At 39.0% G+C, this 15,021-nt stretch overlaps 1 protein-coding gene across 3 annotated transcripts in view; it reads left to right on the top strand.

The window, feature by feature from the left end:
• The window catches only part of THSD4 (thrombospondin type 1 domain containing 4), a 242,419-nt gene that overhangs the window by 213,514 nt on the left and 13,884 nt on the right, over positions 1-15,021 (top strand). For all 3 annotated transcript variants that reach the window (XM_041468994.1, XM_041468993.1, XM_041468996.1), the window contains 5 exons: positions 3,674-3,770; positions 4,637-4,879; positions 7,116-7,245; positions 8,951-9,155; positions 9,444-9,617. In XM_041468994.1, coding sequence (XP_041324928.1) covers positions 3,674-3,770; positions 4,637-4,879; positions 7,116-7,245; positions 8,951-9,155; positions 9,444-9,617 — 849 coding nt within the window. The remainder of the gene's footprint in view (positions 1-3,673; positions 3,771-4,636; positions 4,880-7,115; positions 7,246-8,950; positions 9,156-9,443; positions 9,618-15,021) is intronic.

Genomic DNA, 15,021 nt, shown 5'->3' with positions numbered 1-15,021 from the left:
TGTTCAGTACCAACACTTTGTTGCTTTAATTTTGAAATGTTAGTTTTGATATTTTATATTTGTTTGCTGTGGTATCCATTTTGCTCCAGATCATAGGAAATCTACATCAAGCCTTTTTCTCTCAGAGTTAACTGATCCAGTAAAATCAATTGAGCTTGCTCAGTAAAGTAGAAATAAGGCATACAAATGTTCAAGGCATTTCTTTTGTGAACTGGATTTTTTTCTGGATACTTTCCTATTGAAACAAATTTGGTATAGTTTAATTCTGTAGTGAAGAAGCAAATACTTAAGCCAGACAAGGCCTCTCACCATCTCAGTTTCCTTTAAAAGAAACAAGTAAATATATATAAACATATAGAATGTAGGATATAAAGCTGTGATGTGAGACCATAGAAAATGGCTGTTTCAGAAAGGAAGACAGAAGAAAATTATGTCTAAGAGGGAGAAATATTGAGAAAGCTTTTTACTTCAGATGGGATGGGTTTTTTATTTCATCATACTGAAATAAAAAACATAACTGGAATTGATTACAACTTCTTCCAAGATAAATGGTGTGTTCTGAGATTGTACACTCCCACACAGTAAAATTCATTTCTTGAAAAAAATGGATTAACTGAATATATCATTCTTTCATACAGGCTTTTTTGTCCTTGAGTGCAATGTGAGGTAGAAAAGTGAATGTGCTGGATAATTTCATAGAAAAATTAATAGTAACTACCCTGATTACTAAGCTGGGAAAAGTTAGATGTTGGCAAAGTTATTCCCCATCTGCTATATGGTGTCTAATATATCAATGTAATAATTATGCTAACACAAGAATCATTAAGGTTGAAAAAGACCTCTAAGATCCTCAAGTCCGACTGATCCAAACTTCTTTTCCAATTGATTGTAATGAATGACAGGGAAAAACCTGGAAAAATAAACAATTGGGCTCCTAAACTGTGCAAGGCAGACTCTCTTTTTCAGATGTTTGTGATTTTGTGAGGTTACAGGGTTTGCAAGTTGAGTCTTGGCCCTGAATTTTTATTTTCAGCCAATTAATGCCTGGTATGTAATGACCCAGAGAGAAATGGGTTAGGAAATGGATTAAACAGATATTTCCAAAGTAATATAATAAAAAAGCCTTAATTTTTGATGTTGTTTGATGTTTGTTTTGATGTTTGATATTGTAATGTTTTCGTTTAGGGTTAGGGATTGTAAGAAAGCTGCTATGATGGGTGTAGCTTTACCAGCTTTGCTCTGTGGCTGCTGCTGTGGATTGCCACTTCTGATTTGACAGGACTCTCACCAGAGATGTTTCTGGTTGATAGGAGGAATACTACAATTCAGTATAAAATGATAATTTATTTTAATATACTGTGGGAAGATAAAGGTGAATAGTGCTAGATGCAAGAAAATCAGTGCTCAGTATGACACAGCCTCTCTCCCAGGTTTGAAATGTGTAGCCAAGCAGATACAGATGTCTTTTTTTAGACTTCATCTTACAGTGCCTGAGTCATGTAATTCTCCTGTCACCCATACTCATGATCTTTATGCTGTGTGTAGAAAAATGAAGAGATTTGCATATGGGAACTCCAGTTGGCTTTCTGTTCTGTATTTCTGAGATCATGCTATCTTTCTTCCACTCTGAAATATAAAGTGAAAAGCTTTCTCATTTACGAGAGATTATAAGTAACAAGAAAAAGAGATGCAAGTTCTGTCCAAGAGTGAAGTATACATTGCTACAAAGACTTAGGTCCACTAAGTCAAAGCAAAACTGTTCTATCATTTCAGGTATTTTCCTGCAGGAAAGCTGGAACAGTATAGTAATTAGGTACTTCATCAGTTAAGTTCTGTCTGAAATATGCCTTTCAGTTGTTTTGAGAAATATGATGGAAAAACCATCACATGGGAACCACTGGGAAGTTGTTCCTGGAACCGTCTAAAGAACAGGGTCCTGCTTCTGGAAGGGGAAGTGTACTCTACTGCTGAAGTTACTTCACAGTTCTTGCTTCTCTCAGGACCACAAAGAGGGTGTATTTGTTGGATAAGAAAGTGACATTGGAAGGACCCAACCTTACAAAAAAAATACTGCAGGCAGTGCATTATTAAATGGTTCAGAAAAGTGAATACTCTCTGGGGGACAGCATTTAGAGGAACAGCTATTATATTTGGCAAGGAAAGAGTGATTTTGACATAGTTAAAACAGAAGTCTAAATCTCTAGTTGGTATTAATAGATGTGAATTTAGTGAAGCCTTGAAGCGTAAGTTGTCCTCTGCTGGGTCACTGTGCCATTAGGATAGCAGGACGTTTTACTTCTGCGTCCATGAAACCATGAGGTTCATTGGTGAGAATCAAAAAGCCAGAGGTAGCTCTGGTGTTTGCTTGTGGGTTTGTTGTTTTGGGTTTTTGTTTCTTTGTGTTGTGGTTTGATTTGGTTTGGTTTTAAAAGGTACTTTGAGTATAGTCTGAGGCTTCTATCAGACTAATCCCCACAGAGTTCAAGCTAAAGCACAAGTGTCAGTATTAGCAATACTGAAGTAATCAGGGCTAAAGTGCTGAAACCAGCAGCTCATGATACCCCTGCATTTGTAGTGTGGGTGTGCTCGGGCTCAGAGCAGCAGTGCAGTAGAATGCAGGTGGGAGTGGAGTGTGCTGCTAACAGTTTATAAAAGCTGTCCTAAAGTCATATCTTTCTCAGGTCCTGTTATACCCAGCTGCACAGCCAGTGTAACAGTGACTGTCAGAGTCATGCTCCTGTCGGCTCTCGTGGGCTTGTGCAGCAGCATTCTGAAAACCCTGAGCTTCATTTTCACCTTTAAAGGAGAAAACCTTGTGGTTCCTGCCTGTGTTTCATAAAGAACACATTGATGGAATTGTGGTTTGCTGTAAGGCATCTTCGTTCAGTTGAAGATGAGTGTGCAAGGATGCAGGAGAGCTGTGGGTGATCTTCAGCTGCTGCACCAGGTCCATGGGCCTTTGGGATCTGCTCCCTGATCTTTGCTGAGCAGTGCTCCTGGGCAGGGCAGCAGGACAGCCCCAGTTTGAGCTGGTGGGTTGCTGGGGCTCCAGGGGGTGCTGAGGGAGCTGCAGGTGCTGGAAGGAGCAGCTGGCACGGAGCAGTGTGTGTGTGTGTGCTGTCTGCAGATGTCTCCTGGAGCCACTGGGGAACCTCTAAAAGTGCAGTAGGCTGCATGTGTAGGGTTGGGGGTTGTGGTGGTTTGTTTTTTTCTGCTTTGTTTCTTCTTTGCTTTTGTTTCCTCAGGCATCTGTCAAGTTCCTGCTATCTGAGAGTGTTTTGATGACCTTAGGACCATCTCTTCTGCTGCTGAGGCCTGGTGTGAGCCTCTGCTGCTCCTGTTGCTGAGGGGGGAGGCCGTGGCTGGCACAGCCCACAGCACACCTTGGCCACAAGCATGGCACTCTTAGGTTTTTCAAAGAAGACTTAGACAAACAGTTCCTCTTCCATCAAAAGCTAGCTCAATTTGCAAACACAGGAACTTGCATTTTCTTCTTTGCAAACAGTAACTTGGATTTTTTTCTTTTTGCATTTTTTGGAGACAGTCATTAACCATTGCTTCTATCCCAACCAGTGATAAATAGTGTTATATAGCTGATCAGTTCAAGTTGATATTTAAGTATTAATAACATAACAAGTGCAAGAACTCAATGTATGATTGGTTTTCTTTTTAGATGATTCATCAGCAGCCTAACCCTGGTATACATTATGAATATATCATTCCAGGAGACAATGTCATTAGTCCTCAGTTGCTTGCTCACAGGAGGCCAGGTAAAATGCCACCATTTCCTTTTATCAAACACTTTTTGTTACTTAATAAGCTAATGGAGAAATTCATACCAATGAATTAGTGTAAATGCTGTCATTGATGTGGGAGAGGCCCATAATTTCACCCTGCATGTTGAATGGGAACTCACCATTGATTTGGTAAAACTTCAGTGAATTAAAACTGGCAGAGTTTATTATGTTTTAGCTGGGATAATTACTACTTTGAGTAGGAATGTTGTAACCATGTCTCAGAAATTAAATAGAACATGATCTTTATTTTCAGTGTTTTTCTTTCTGAGATAATTTAAAACAACCCTGCACAGTTCCCCTTTCCTCTTGCAACTGGAAAGGATCAAACAGAACAGTGTTCTCTTCCCAAGCTAGAATCTGGGCAGCTCCTGCCTGAGCTGTGGGTGTGTGCTGTGTGTACACCCAGGAAGTTCTGAAGGACAGGAGAAACTTCGCAAGTGAATTTGGTCCTCACTTTAATGTTCGTGACTTGCTTTGACAAATTTCTGAGTGTTTGGTATGTTCATAATGAGGAGCAGCTGTGCTGTGACATGGGGAGGCACAGAATGCAGAGCATGGAACAAAACAAAAGTGCTTTGGGAAATTTTGACACTGGGTGCATTAACTCTACGTTGTCTTCAGAGATTCTTCAGTTTTTAGTTTTTAATGTACTTGCTGGCTAAGTCTTAGTTATCTTTGTTTAAAACAACACAATCTTTGCAGGTCACTATTAGGCAGTCTCTACATAGCAGATTAAAGCTGCTTCCAAGTTTAGTGATTCTCCAGTTCTAATTATTAGAGAATCATAACATAGACTAATAGGCTCATTATTTTACTTTTCTGTTATTGTCCATCATCAGGGGAGCCACTGAATGGTCAGTTAGGAATGCCAGAAAGTACAAGTCATGAGGATGAGGATTTGCATAGAGAGACAGACATTCTCACTGGACAGTCAGCTGGAACTTTTCCAGTTATTCAGCCAGGAAGATTTCCTTCTCATCAGCCAGAAAACCAGGTGCCTGCTATGCAACCACCGAGACAAAACCGGGAACACAACTGGAAACAGGTTGGAAAAACTGAGTGCACTACTACATGTGGGAAAGGTGAGTGCTTTGTGTGTGCACAAAACCTTGTTAGACCTGCTGTTTTCTGTTCTCTTACAACCAAAAGTCACGTCACTACTATTACCTGTGCTTATATTTAAATCAGTAAAACCAGCAAAATTAGAAATGGAAAACATAGAAATTACAAGGAAAAATATGACATTTGCCTCTGAAAGGAGATATTTCAGCATTTATGGCAAGCTGCTCTCTCCCATGCCCTTGATACACAGCTGCTTTCCTCAACATTCTTTGGCATTCTTTACCCCTTTTGCCTCTCCAGCTTTGTCAGATACACCCACCATGCTTTTTGTGTTTTTGTCAACAGTTTTCTGATCTTCATGGGAAGGTTTCACAGGCATTTCATCAGACATATCTTTGTCTCATTGGATGTTGCTGGAGCAGCACTGATGTGACTACAGAAATCTGAGGTTTTAACAGGGAAGAAGTGGGAAGGAAAGGGGATGGAAAGGGCCTGGTGAGCTTTTGGAAGTGGTGCATGCACTGCTTGCATATACTGCAGAGATTAAGTTTTGCTGCCAGACATTCACAGTGACCACAGATTCAATAATGCAGAACACAAGCAATTACTTGGAAGAATAAGTTTTTGTGATGGTAAAAGTGAAATCTTTTGTACTGTGCATAGCCACCCACCACCATACCATAAAACTGCAGAGGTTTAAAATAAACATGTACCCGTGTGGGAGCTCAGCTGACTGTCACCAGTTCATATACGTGTAGAACATTTGCTTCTTAATTAGTTTGAGAGGACACTTTGTAAATTTGGTTCAAGGCCAGATGGGTGTGCATGTTATAGCTACAGAGCTGAAAAAAATCCAGCAATATTGATAGCAATCAAAACTGCTTCTCAGTTAAAAAAAAAAAAAGAAAACTCCTTGGAGAAATTACTGCAAAAGTACTAGAGCTAAAATACTACCAGTTAAATTCAGACTTCCTTAAGTCAGCCCTTCTGTGGAGAAAAATATTTTAGTTGGCATTTAAGCGCCCTGTGCTTTTACTACAAGTCATGCAGGCAGAATCCATAATTGTGTCTGATTATTGGCTAGCAGCAATCAGTCTGTATCAACTACTGAGTGACTGAATTCCTATATTCAAGGTGAATTTCAGTATCTAAATCAGGTAATCAGGTGCAGTTGCAGGAACACATCAGGATAAATGTATTCTTCCTTTCCATTATAGAAATCTTAGTTGTGTATGCCGTGGCCTTCATCAACATTGACACATGGTTCTTGTTCTTTCTGCAGAGATCTGGTCACTCTTGGCAGTGGTATTAATGAAATCTGAGTCAAAATGAAGATAGCAAAACTGTAGGACTTAAGAAAAAAAAATTAAAATTAAAAAAAAATAATTTCAGCCTCCTATTTACTCCATGAAATTTAGCAGCAGAGCTGCCAGAAATAAGTGTCTCTTTTCCCATTATATGAAGAATGTGTGCATGTTCTGATTAAGTTAAATTCAAAAGAAACTGGATCTTGAGAGTTGGTCCTGAGACTATTGAGACTGTATGAACATTTTTTGTGATCTTGCTGTGAGATGCCCCTGACTCTCTGATGGCCCTAAGGCATTTCAAGCCAAACTGGGTTATATAGGCTGACAAAGAAAGGAGTGGAAAAATCAGGGAAAAAAATCTGTACTATTTAAGGCTTTGTTTTCATTTTGCATCATTCAGTATAGGACATTTTCTGCTTTTTTCTTTCCTCTATGTTTTCCATTTTCTTCTACTTTATTTCTTCATGCAGAAATACAGATGACGGGTTTTAATTATTTTTTGAAGATCCACCAAAGTTAAATGACCTTAGGAAATTCCAAGTTGCAAGAAGAGAAAATAAGTTATTTTTGTGTTATCTAAAGAAAAGAGAGACTAAATGAACAGTTTTGATGAAAACCTGAGATTTCAAAGCATGTTTGTAAAACTTTGGCTTGGAAAAAGACTGTTATCTTTTTACAAAGTGAAAATGCTTCCCATGAGAACTGCCATCATCTCTTGTCCTGGATTTCCATTTAAGATGACTGAACAAATAGATATGCTGGAATTTGGACAGAGCAGAAACTGCTACCACATCCTGTCAGCTCTTACATTTGGAAATTTTGGATAAAACCTTTGTCTGTATTTTCTGTTGTCAGGTTACGCTTTTCCTTTCTGTATCAATGTTGGATGCTGCTCTTAATGCTGCAGAGTGTTTTGCAATTCTTTACCTAATTGACTGTTTAATTCCAGGATCACAGTACCCAATTTTCCACTGCGTCAACAGAATCACTCACGAGGAGGTACCCGAGGGTTACTGTGACAGCAGCACCAAACCCATTCCAGAAGAGGAGGCCTGCAACCTCTTCCCATGCCCTGCTTTGTAAGATACTGTAACTTAAGTCAAGTGAAATAAGCCAATATCATTGACATCTTGCACATGAAGGAGGCTATTCCAAGTAGAAAAGTAGTTTGACTTTCTAAATACAATGCACTTGTGTTGTAAATTGTAGTGGATTTTTTTTCCATAATTGTTGGTGACCTTCTTCCCCTTCACAGAGGGCAGTAGCATGCAGAGTATACAAAAGGGAACTTGGAAACTAGTAGGTATAGCAGTTTCTCAAAATGTGTGTGATTGTTCAGGCAGACACTCTCTTTGTGGTCTCTGTGGGTGCACTTTTTTCAAGTGAGAGACTTCTGCATATTCCTGTGCAAAGAAGAGGCTCTGCAGGTTGTGTCACTCCACATGGGATCAGTGTGCTATAGTGGCCATACTTCCATTATTTAAAGATGAGATAGAGCTCACAACAGCCTCTTTGTACGTTCACCTGCCTTCCCTGAACTGAGCAGTTCTTTGGCTCCAAGACTGAGTCCTGAGGTGGTGGTCCATGTTTCCAGCACAGTCAAGTGTGGTTTCCTTCTGAATCACACATAGTCGGGAGACTGTGAACTGCTATTGGCTGAGCACTTGTTTGAAACACTGAAAAATTAAAAATATAAATAAAAATCTAAAAAACAACCAAAAGGACAATTCATCCAGGGTGTATCCCAAGAAGAGAAAAGGGTTAAACCCAATTGCCATTAGAGCAACTTTGTTTTAGGTCAATTTTCCATCTCTCTTGTGGTTATACTCTTCAGTTCTCTTCTGAGCAGCAAGTGGTCATTCCTTATCCCAGGGAAGTTTCTAATGATGTAAGTGCCCTTACAGGCTCAGAGATGTCTCTGATGAGCAATTTCCTAGTGCATATTAGATACTCAGGAACTTCTGAAGTCATTTACCTGGAGATGGCTTCTCTCATCAAAAGCATTTTCCTCACCTTTTCCATTCTAACGACTCATAGTCATTCAGGATAATATCAAGAGTATAAACAAAGAAATGTAAATATTTAAATGCAGAGATTTTGCTTGCTGTCCGCAAGAGTTCTGAAATCAAATGTGTAAAACAGTTTAGATACTTTCCTTTAGGTGTGTGCCTGTCTTCATGCTTGTGAAGAAAAAATTGAAAATGACATATTTATATAAAGGTGACTAAATAAATACAGTGAAATTTTGGATCGTTCTTTTGGAGAAGGATCTATTTAGAGATTTTTTTCAGTCTCTAGAGTTAATTCTATTTGTTCATTGCTTATCATCTACTATTTCAGTTTTACTGATGAATGAATGCCTGGATGCATTTCATGATTTTTGTGTTGTTGTCTTTTTTAGAGCCTTTGTGCAGAAAAATTTTATGCAGCACACCTTAAAACTTTCGGGAGGTGTCATTAGAGCAGTGATATATTTTATAGACACATTCTTTTAAAAACCAAGCAACTGTTACAGGCTAAAGTAACATTTGTAATATGTCTTGAGACCATGAATTGTGCAGTCTGTATCCATGCTCATAATTGCCAGCCTCTGCAGGAAGCCTGTGTAGACAAGTGTGTGATGATGCCTCCTAAGGTTTCGCTGCACACACGGAGACTGAAGGATTTTATAGGATTCTGGACCAGCATAAGAATCATGTCATTCCAGTTCTGTGAAGATCAGTGTTAGAGAATTCTTTGTGGAACAAAGATATCCTTTTTTTTTTTTTTTTTTTTTCACTTCAGCTGGGATATAGGAGAGTGGTCTGAGTGCAGCAAAACCTGCGGGCTGGGAATGCAGCACCGGCAGATCCTGTGCCGGCAGATCTACGCCAACCGCACGCTGACAGTGCAGCAGTACCGCTGCCAGCACCTGGAGAAGCCTGACACCACCAGCACCTGCCAGCTCAAGATCTGCAGCGAGTGGCAGATCAGGACAGAGTGGACCTCAGTAAGTAGGATCCATTCATTTGGGGCAGAATACCTCAGAAAGAATACAAATTCTCTTGCAGGTATCACTAATCAAACATCACTTTTGTTTAAAACAAAGTGGAATATTAAAAACCTTGGAAATAAGCAAATCTTAGTTCAATAAATCCCTGCTTGACTACGAGCATTGGCTTCTTAACCAGAAAGATGTCTTAGCAGGAATGAACGAATGAACTGTATGGTCCCAGCTCCCTGGTAAACCACTGCAACCCTTGCAAAAAGTCCTGATGCAACCTCCCTTTTGTCACAGTGTTCAGTGCCTTGTGGAGTGGGGCAGAGGACTCGAGATGTGAAGTGTGTCAGCAACCTTGGGGACATTGTTGATGATGAGGAATGTAACATGAAGCTGCGGCCAAATGACATCGAGAACTGCGACATGGGCCCCTGTGCCAAAAGCTGGTTCCTTACAGAATGGAGTGACAGGGTAAGGCTTCTCAGCATCTTTATCCTGCCAAACCATCTAAAACAAGAGCATCAGAATTTTAAAAATACACATCTGTACAGCCATAAAAGGAGTAATCTTATTTTCCATATTTATTCTTGGTCTTTTAAACAGGCAAAAGCAAACAAAAAAATAGTGATCCCAAGGGCTTCTTGAGTTTGTGTTAAGATACGAGCATAGAAAGGGCAAGCCTGTGCATACATGGCCAAATGTCCAGACTTAGAATTGGCTCTGAGTCTGAACTTTCCAAAATATTGAGTGTGCTGAGATTTATTATTCTTCTTGCTTAGTGCTGAGTCTCGAGATTCAGACTTTTAAAAGTTTCCCCACTGTTTTTTTTAAGGGATATAGATTTGAGGCCTGATGTCTGGGTTTAAGCTCAATCCATAAACCAATTATCTTATGGGTGTGAAAAGAGGAGAACAACTTCATAAACTCAGGCAGGCTTGATTCAGGCTCTTGTATTTTGTGAACGTGGATGTTGGGGTTAATTTTCTTCCAATGAGTCAGATTCTCTGCATGAAAGCAGTAAAACCAGTGGTAATTTAAGCTGTTTCATGATTGGGCTTAGAATTATTGTTCAGTGGTGGTATTTATATGCTTTCATTAAGAGGCTTACAAACATGGGCTAAGAAAAGCCTGATATTTTGGTCCCTCTTGTGGATGCTTGCATATCAATTTCATCTATAGGCAAGTTCAGCCTTTAGTCTGTAAAATCCTGGTTGCATCTCCCTTTGCTTTGACAGACATATAACATAATTTATCAGTGAAGCTGTAAGATTACATTCATAACTTCATGATTTCATTGTTTAGATCACTTTGTGATAGTAGCTCTGAAAGCCAGGTTCACAGGCTGTGCATTAGTTTGGATACTCAGAAGATTTTGCACATGGTTTAGATGCTGAGATGGAGCAGGAACTTCACAAGTAGGGCAGGTACCTGATATGTTGCAGAACTTTAAAAGGCTGATCAGACTCTTGTTACAAGGTCTGCAAAATTTTCAGCCCTCAGACAACTCAAGTAGATTTTACAAAGAAAACAAAAATATAGACTACTAAATCCGTGTCATTGTGACTTTTTTTTCTGGTGTATGCTCCTGCATAGTAAGGACAGAATGGTACCAGGAAAAGCAAAGGTATTACTGCAAAGGGCAAAGATTTTGCTATAGGGAAATGGCAGTGGTATTTTTTTTCTGCCTTTGTTTTTTCTCATAGATCTATTCTTTGTACTGTGCTGCTAAATCCATTATACCCTCGAACACATCATTTTGCCCAGCTGCTATCATCCAATGCAGTTCCACCACATAAAGCACAGACATTGCAGTGAAAATTCTAGCACCATCCTCTTGATTATTTTACACTGATATTTAGTCCTCTGCAGAATTAAAAGCAGCTTTTGAGCTGAAGGTTATAACTGTAGAATGTTATTATGCTTATTTATACATGTTAAATGAGACGTAGAAGTGAAGCAGGTAATGTGGAAAATGTTGGAGTTTTTTTTTTTACCACAGACTTTGTAGGGCTGGAGAGTAAAGAATGGATTTTGTTACCTTCTCAGTTTATATAAGTGTACAGATTAATTTCTTCCAAATGCTTGCTACTGTAGTTGGCATTATTCACCATCACTTCTGCCAGGAGTGGGTTTGGGGTTTGATTCACAAAGAGGATGTAAGAAACAGCTTATTTCAGGAAAAAAGTAAATTTGAGGTGAAACATGCAGGATCTCCTAAGATTCACACATACCTCATAACTCGGATGTTGAGACATTCAGGGGCAGGCAGTGAAATACAGCAGCAGTGAACCTTTGCAAGGTCAGGCTGTTGGCCATTAGCTGTCTTCTTGTGCCTTGAAAGGGCTACATCTTTAGAAGCAGAAATTTCTCTTTCTTTGTAGAGGAGTGTAGTTTCTGTTGAAAAGCAAGAGAAGAATTCTGTCATGGAATAGAAATGGTCGTTCCCAGGTGTATGGGCTTTGCATGTGTCATTTCCCAAACAATTCCTTAAAAAGTATTTTAAGCCAAGCCACACTTCAGCAATAAGCGTAGATCAGCGATGGGCAGCCACAAATGGTTCAGATAAGCAGCCAAAAGTTCAAAAGATTTAAAAAAGCTTGTTCAAACCTCTTGAGTCTGCAAAACTGTGGTGGAAATCTCACAAGAACAGACCTTCTTTGTGAGATTTATTACATGCCTACTTCAAGTCCCAGCTGGAAATACCACAGAACAGTCTTTCCCATTGTATTTTGACATTTCAGCCATGCCTAGAAATAAGAGGTAAAAGAACTTACCATAACTTTTGGAACTTTGAAATGGTTGAGTTCAAACTTAGTTACAGCTGGAAGAGAAGGCCTTTTCTGAACCCACTTTGCATACACTTCATGTGTACAGTTGCACATGCAGCAAATAGAGATTTCCAGAAGCCTGTCAGAGATTGGTTAGGCACATACTTCCTCTTTCAGCAAGGGGTAGATCAGACTTCCCTGTCTGGATTGATGGGATGCATGGGCCATTACAATATAGCCTTGCTTAACTAGCAAAACATAAAGAAAAAAAACACAGCAACATAAAAATTACCATTGTCTTTGCTGGCAGCCGATGTTCAGTTTCAGGATTTGATATTTGTGCAGAATTTGACATGAGTATTCTTTAATACTGTTTTAAGAAAAGAACATGGTCTAATTTAGGAATGGTGAAAAGATTTTGTGTTTTCTTATTTTACTGAGACTATGCAAAGTTTTAATTGATGCAGAAATCACGCTAGTTTACCTATATTATCATTAATAGTTTCTGTGGTTCTGAACTAGATGATTATATCATTACTTTTCCCTAAATGTGACTTCAGCAATATTACATATATGCACTTAAAAAATCTGTAGAGCATATACAAATTTGTGTGTAGGAGTTGTGTTTCCTTCCCAGGGGTGGGCTATATGTTGCTTTACCCTGTAAATAACACTTGGCTGCCTTCTTGCCATGTTCTCCAGTCTTGTTTTCCCACGATGTATTTATGTATTTTATGGGCCACCTGTTTCGCCCCATGGCATTGACCTCCTTGGTGTTGGTTTCTGCACACACTGGATTTTTATATATGTAATTAAAAACCCCTTCATGTTCCTAAGACAATGCAGTTCTTGATTTGTGGTATTTTGATAAACAGGTATCAGAGCCCATTGAGTGTGTGTTACACAGACGAGGTGTGTGGCTGCCATGTGTGCTCTGGAAAGGAAGGAGGGAAAGCAATTCGTTCTTGGGAAACAAACGCTTATTTTCTGAAAAGTATATCCTCTTGTTCCGTATATGGGAAGTAGGTCTAAACACCATCTATTGATACCCCCAGCTCAGTCTTGAGAGAAGCAGAAATTTTTACCCACTTCAATGGAAAAGATTACAGGTTAAAAGTCTGTAGTAGCGAAGTGAGACTGGTTGGTCTTACTTTGTCTGTGCCTGTCTTTGCATTTATTGCTCTATCTTGAACATAAATAAGACAATTAACTTTAGTTTCATGGCTTAGACTTCTATATGATCTTTAACCTCTTTTGCCTATAGAGAGTCTGGACAAACTTTTGTGATATTTTTATGTGCATTTGTAGAAAGATTGCTTCCTGTCTCATAATTCTCTAAAGTTGTCATCCTGCATTAAAGCAGCAGAGTTCCACCAAACAGCAACCATTAATCAGTAGAGTAAATCTGGTGAACCTTACTGAACTTAGCAACAAAATGGGATTGATGGGAGCAGATGAGATTCTTGCAAACATTTCACATGACTGATTCTTTGACAGCTCTAATTGCTGGAAAGTTTATTTCTCCTGTGGGTCAGGAGCGGGAAGCTGCATTCTCCTGATTTACAGCAATGGGAGACTCACCAATGTTTCCTTCCAGCTAACTGGAGCATTTCCCTCCTGCATTTTTGTTTATTCCTCATTGCCATCTCCTCTGTTCATTTGTTTCTCATTTTATGTTTAGAGCCTGCTTAGAAAAGAAGCCAAAATACAAACAATTCTTAGATGTTAATGAGATTCTGCGGCCAAAATAAAATCTTGGGAAGAAAGAAAAAATGCAGCACATCAGGGAACATAATCAAAACAAACCAAACACATGCTCTGGATTTCACTCTTCATTAAAAGGAGCAACAGCAATGCTTCTGTAATAATCTGCAAGAGAATTGTAGTAAAAGGAGGACTTCATAAAAATCATTGCATTGTTCCTCTCAATTCTAAACATTGCCTAAAAAGTTCAAGTGCGTTTGTTGACCAGTGAAATCTGGAACTACCAATGAATATTGTAGCTTACACTCTTCTTTCACTGCTTTTTATTTAAATCTGGATACTTCACTTAAAATCTCCTGAATCTTGGGGAAAAAAAAGAAAAAATCACCATTAAGCTCGTGCAAGAGTTAGTTATTTTTTATTATCACTCTTTATTTGTTTTAGTATAAAATAAAAACAAGATGAAATACCCTTTTTCATTGCTTTCATGTGGGATTTATATGGAAATAGAAGGTTTGCATACTTTATGTATAAATATGTAACTCACTTCTGAGTGTAGTATTGGAAAAACAAAGGTTACATAATCTGTCTAAAATCCCTTCTGAAATGGATTTTCTCAGAGTAGGTCAAATAATGCTAAGGAGTTTTATAACTGTATTTGAAACATAGATTTTTTTTATTTTTATTTTTTTGCAGTAACATCAGGCAGATGACTGTAAAAGTCTTTACTGTCTTGTGGGAGATAATTAAGGTGATGAAGGTTAAAAGTGTGATAGACAGAAATCCTGCACAAGTGGGGGTGTTTTACTCAAACTCAATTGGTTGTTATTTAAAAATTTAATTAAGGCTAGCGGTGATGCTGAGGCCTGTGTGAAAGCTCTCGGGAGGCCCAGGGGAATTCCTGCTGCCACCCTCCTGTGCTCTGCTGCCCCATTTGGGTGTACTGGGTAGGGCTGGCACATTAGTGAAGGGGAGCTGCGCTGCTAAAAGGGATTATTTTGCTCTACCCTTGTCTTATAGCTGTGACAAAAATTCAGGCTTCCACTTAGAGTTTTCCGAGTTTGCAGGAACTTGCCTTATTTTCCTGGACTGCTGCTCAGTTGCTTTCCGACAAGTATCAGAGCCCTGAATGAGGGGTTTTATTTTTAGTTTTTAATGGGTATGGAAAGCTTCTGAAATTGAACTCATGAGGGAAGGACCTCAGGAAGAGGAAAAATGGCAGACTCCTTAAAACACAGACGGAGGTTTCTGAGGAATTTGTGCCAATTAAAACAAGACTGTGAAACAAAATATCTTTAATAATAGGACCAGAATAAAGTTGCAGCTTGTGAAAGTTCCTCATGTTTCACAATGTTAGGTTATGGCAGTTACTATGTATTAATGCAACAAATCAATGGCACCAA

The sequence above is a fragment of the Pyrgilauda ruficollis genome, unplaced genomic scaffold (genome assembly GCF_017590135.1).
Source record: "Pyrgilauda ruficollis isolate IOZ18807 unplaced genomic scaffold, ASM1759013v1 scaffold23, whole genome shotgun sequence".
Classification (NCBI taxonomy): Eukaryota; Metazoa; Chordata; class Aves; order Passeriformes; family Passeridae; genus Pyrgilauda; species Pyrgilauda ruficollis.
This window is presented reverse-complemented; position numbering and strand designations above follow the sequence as displayed.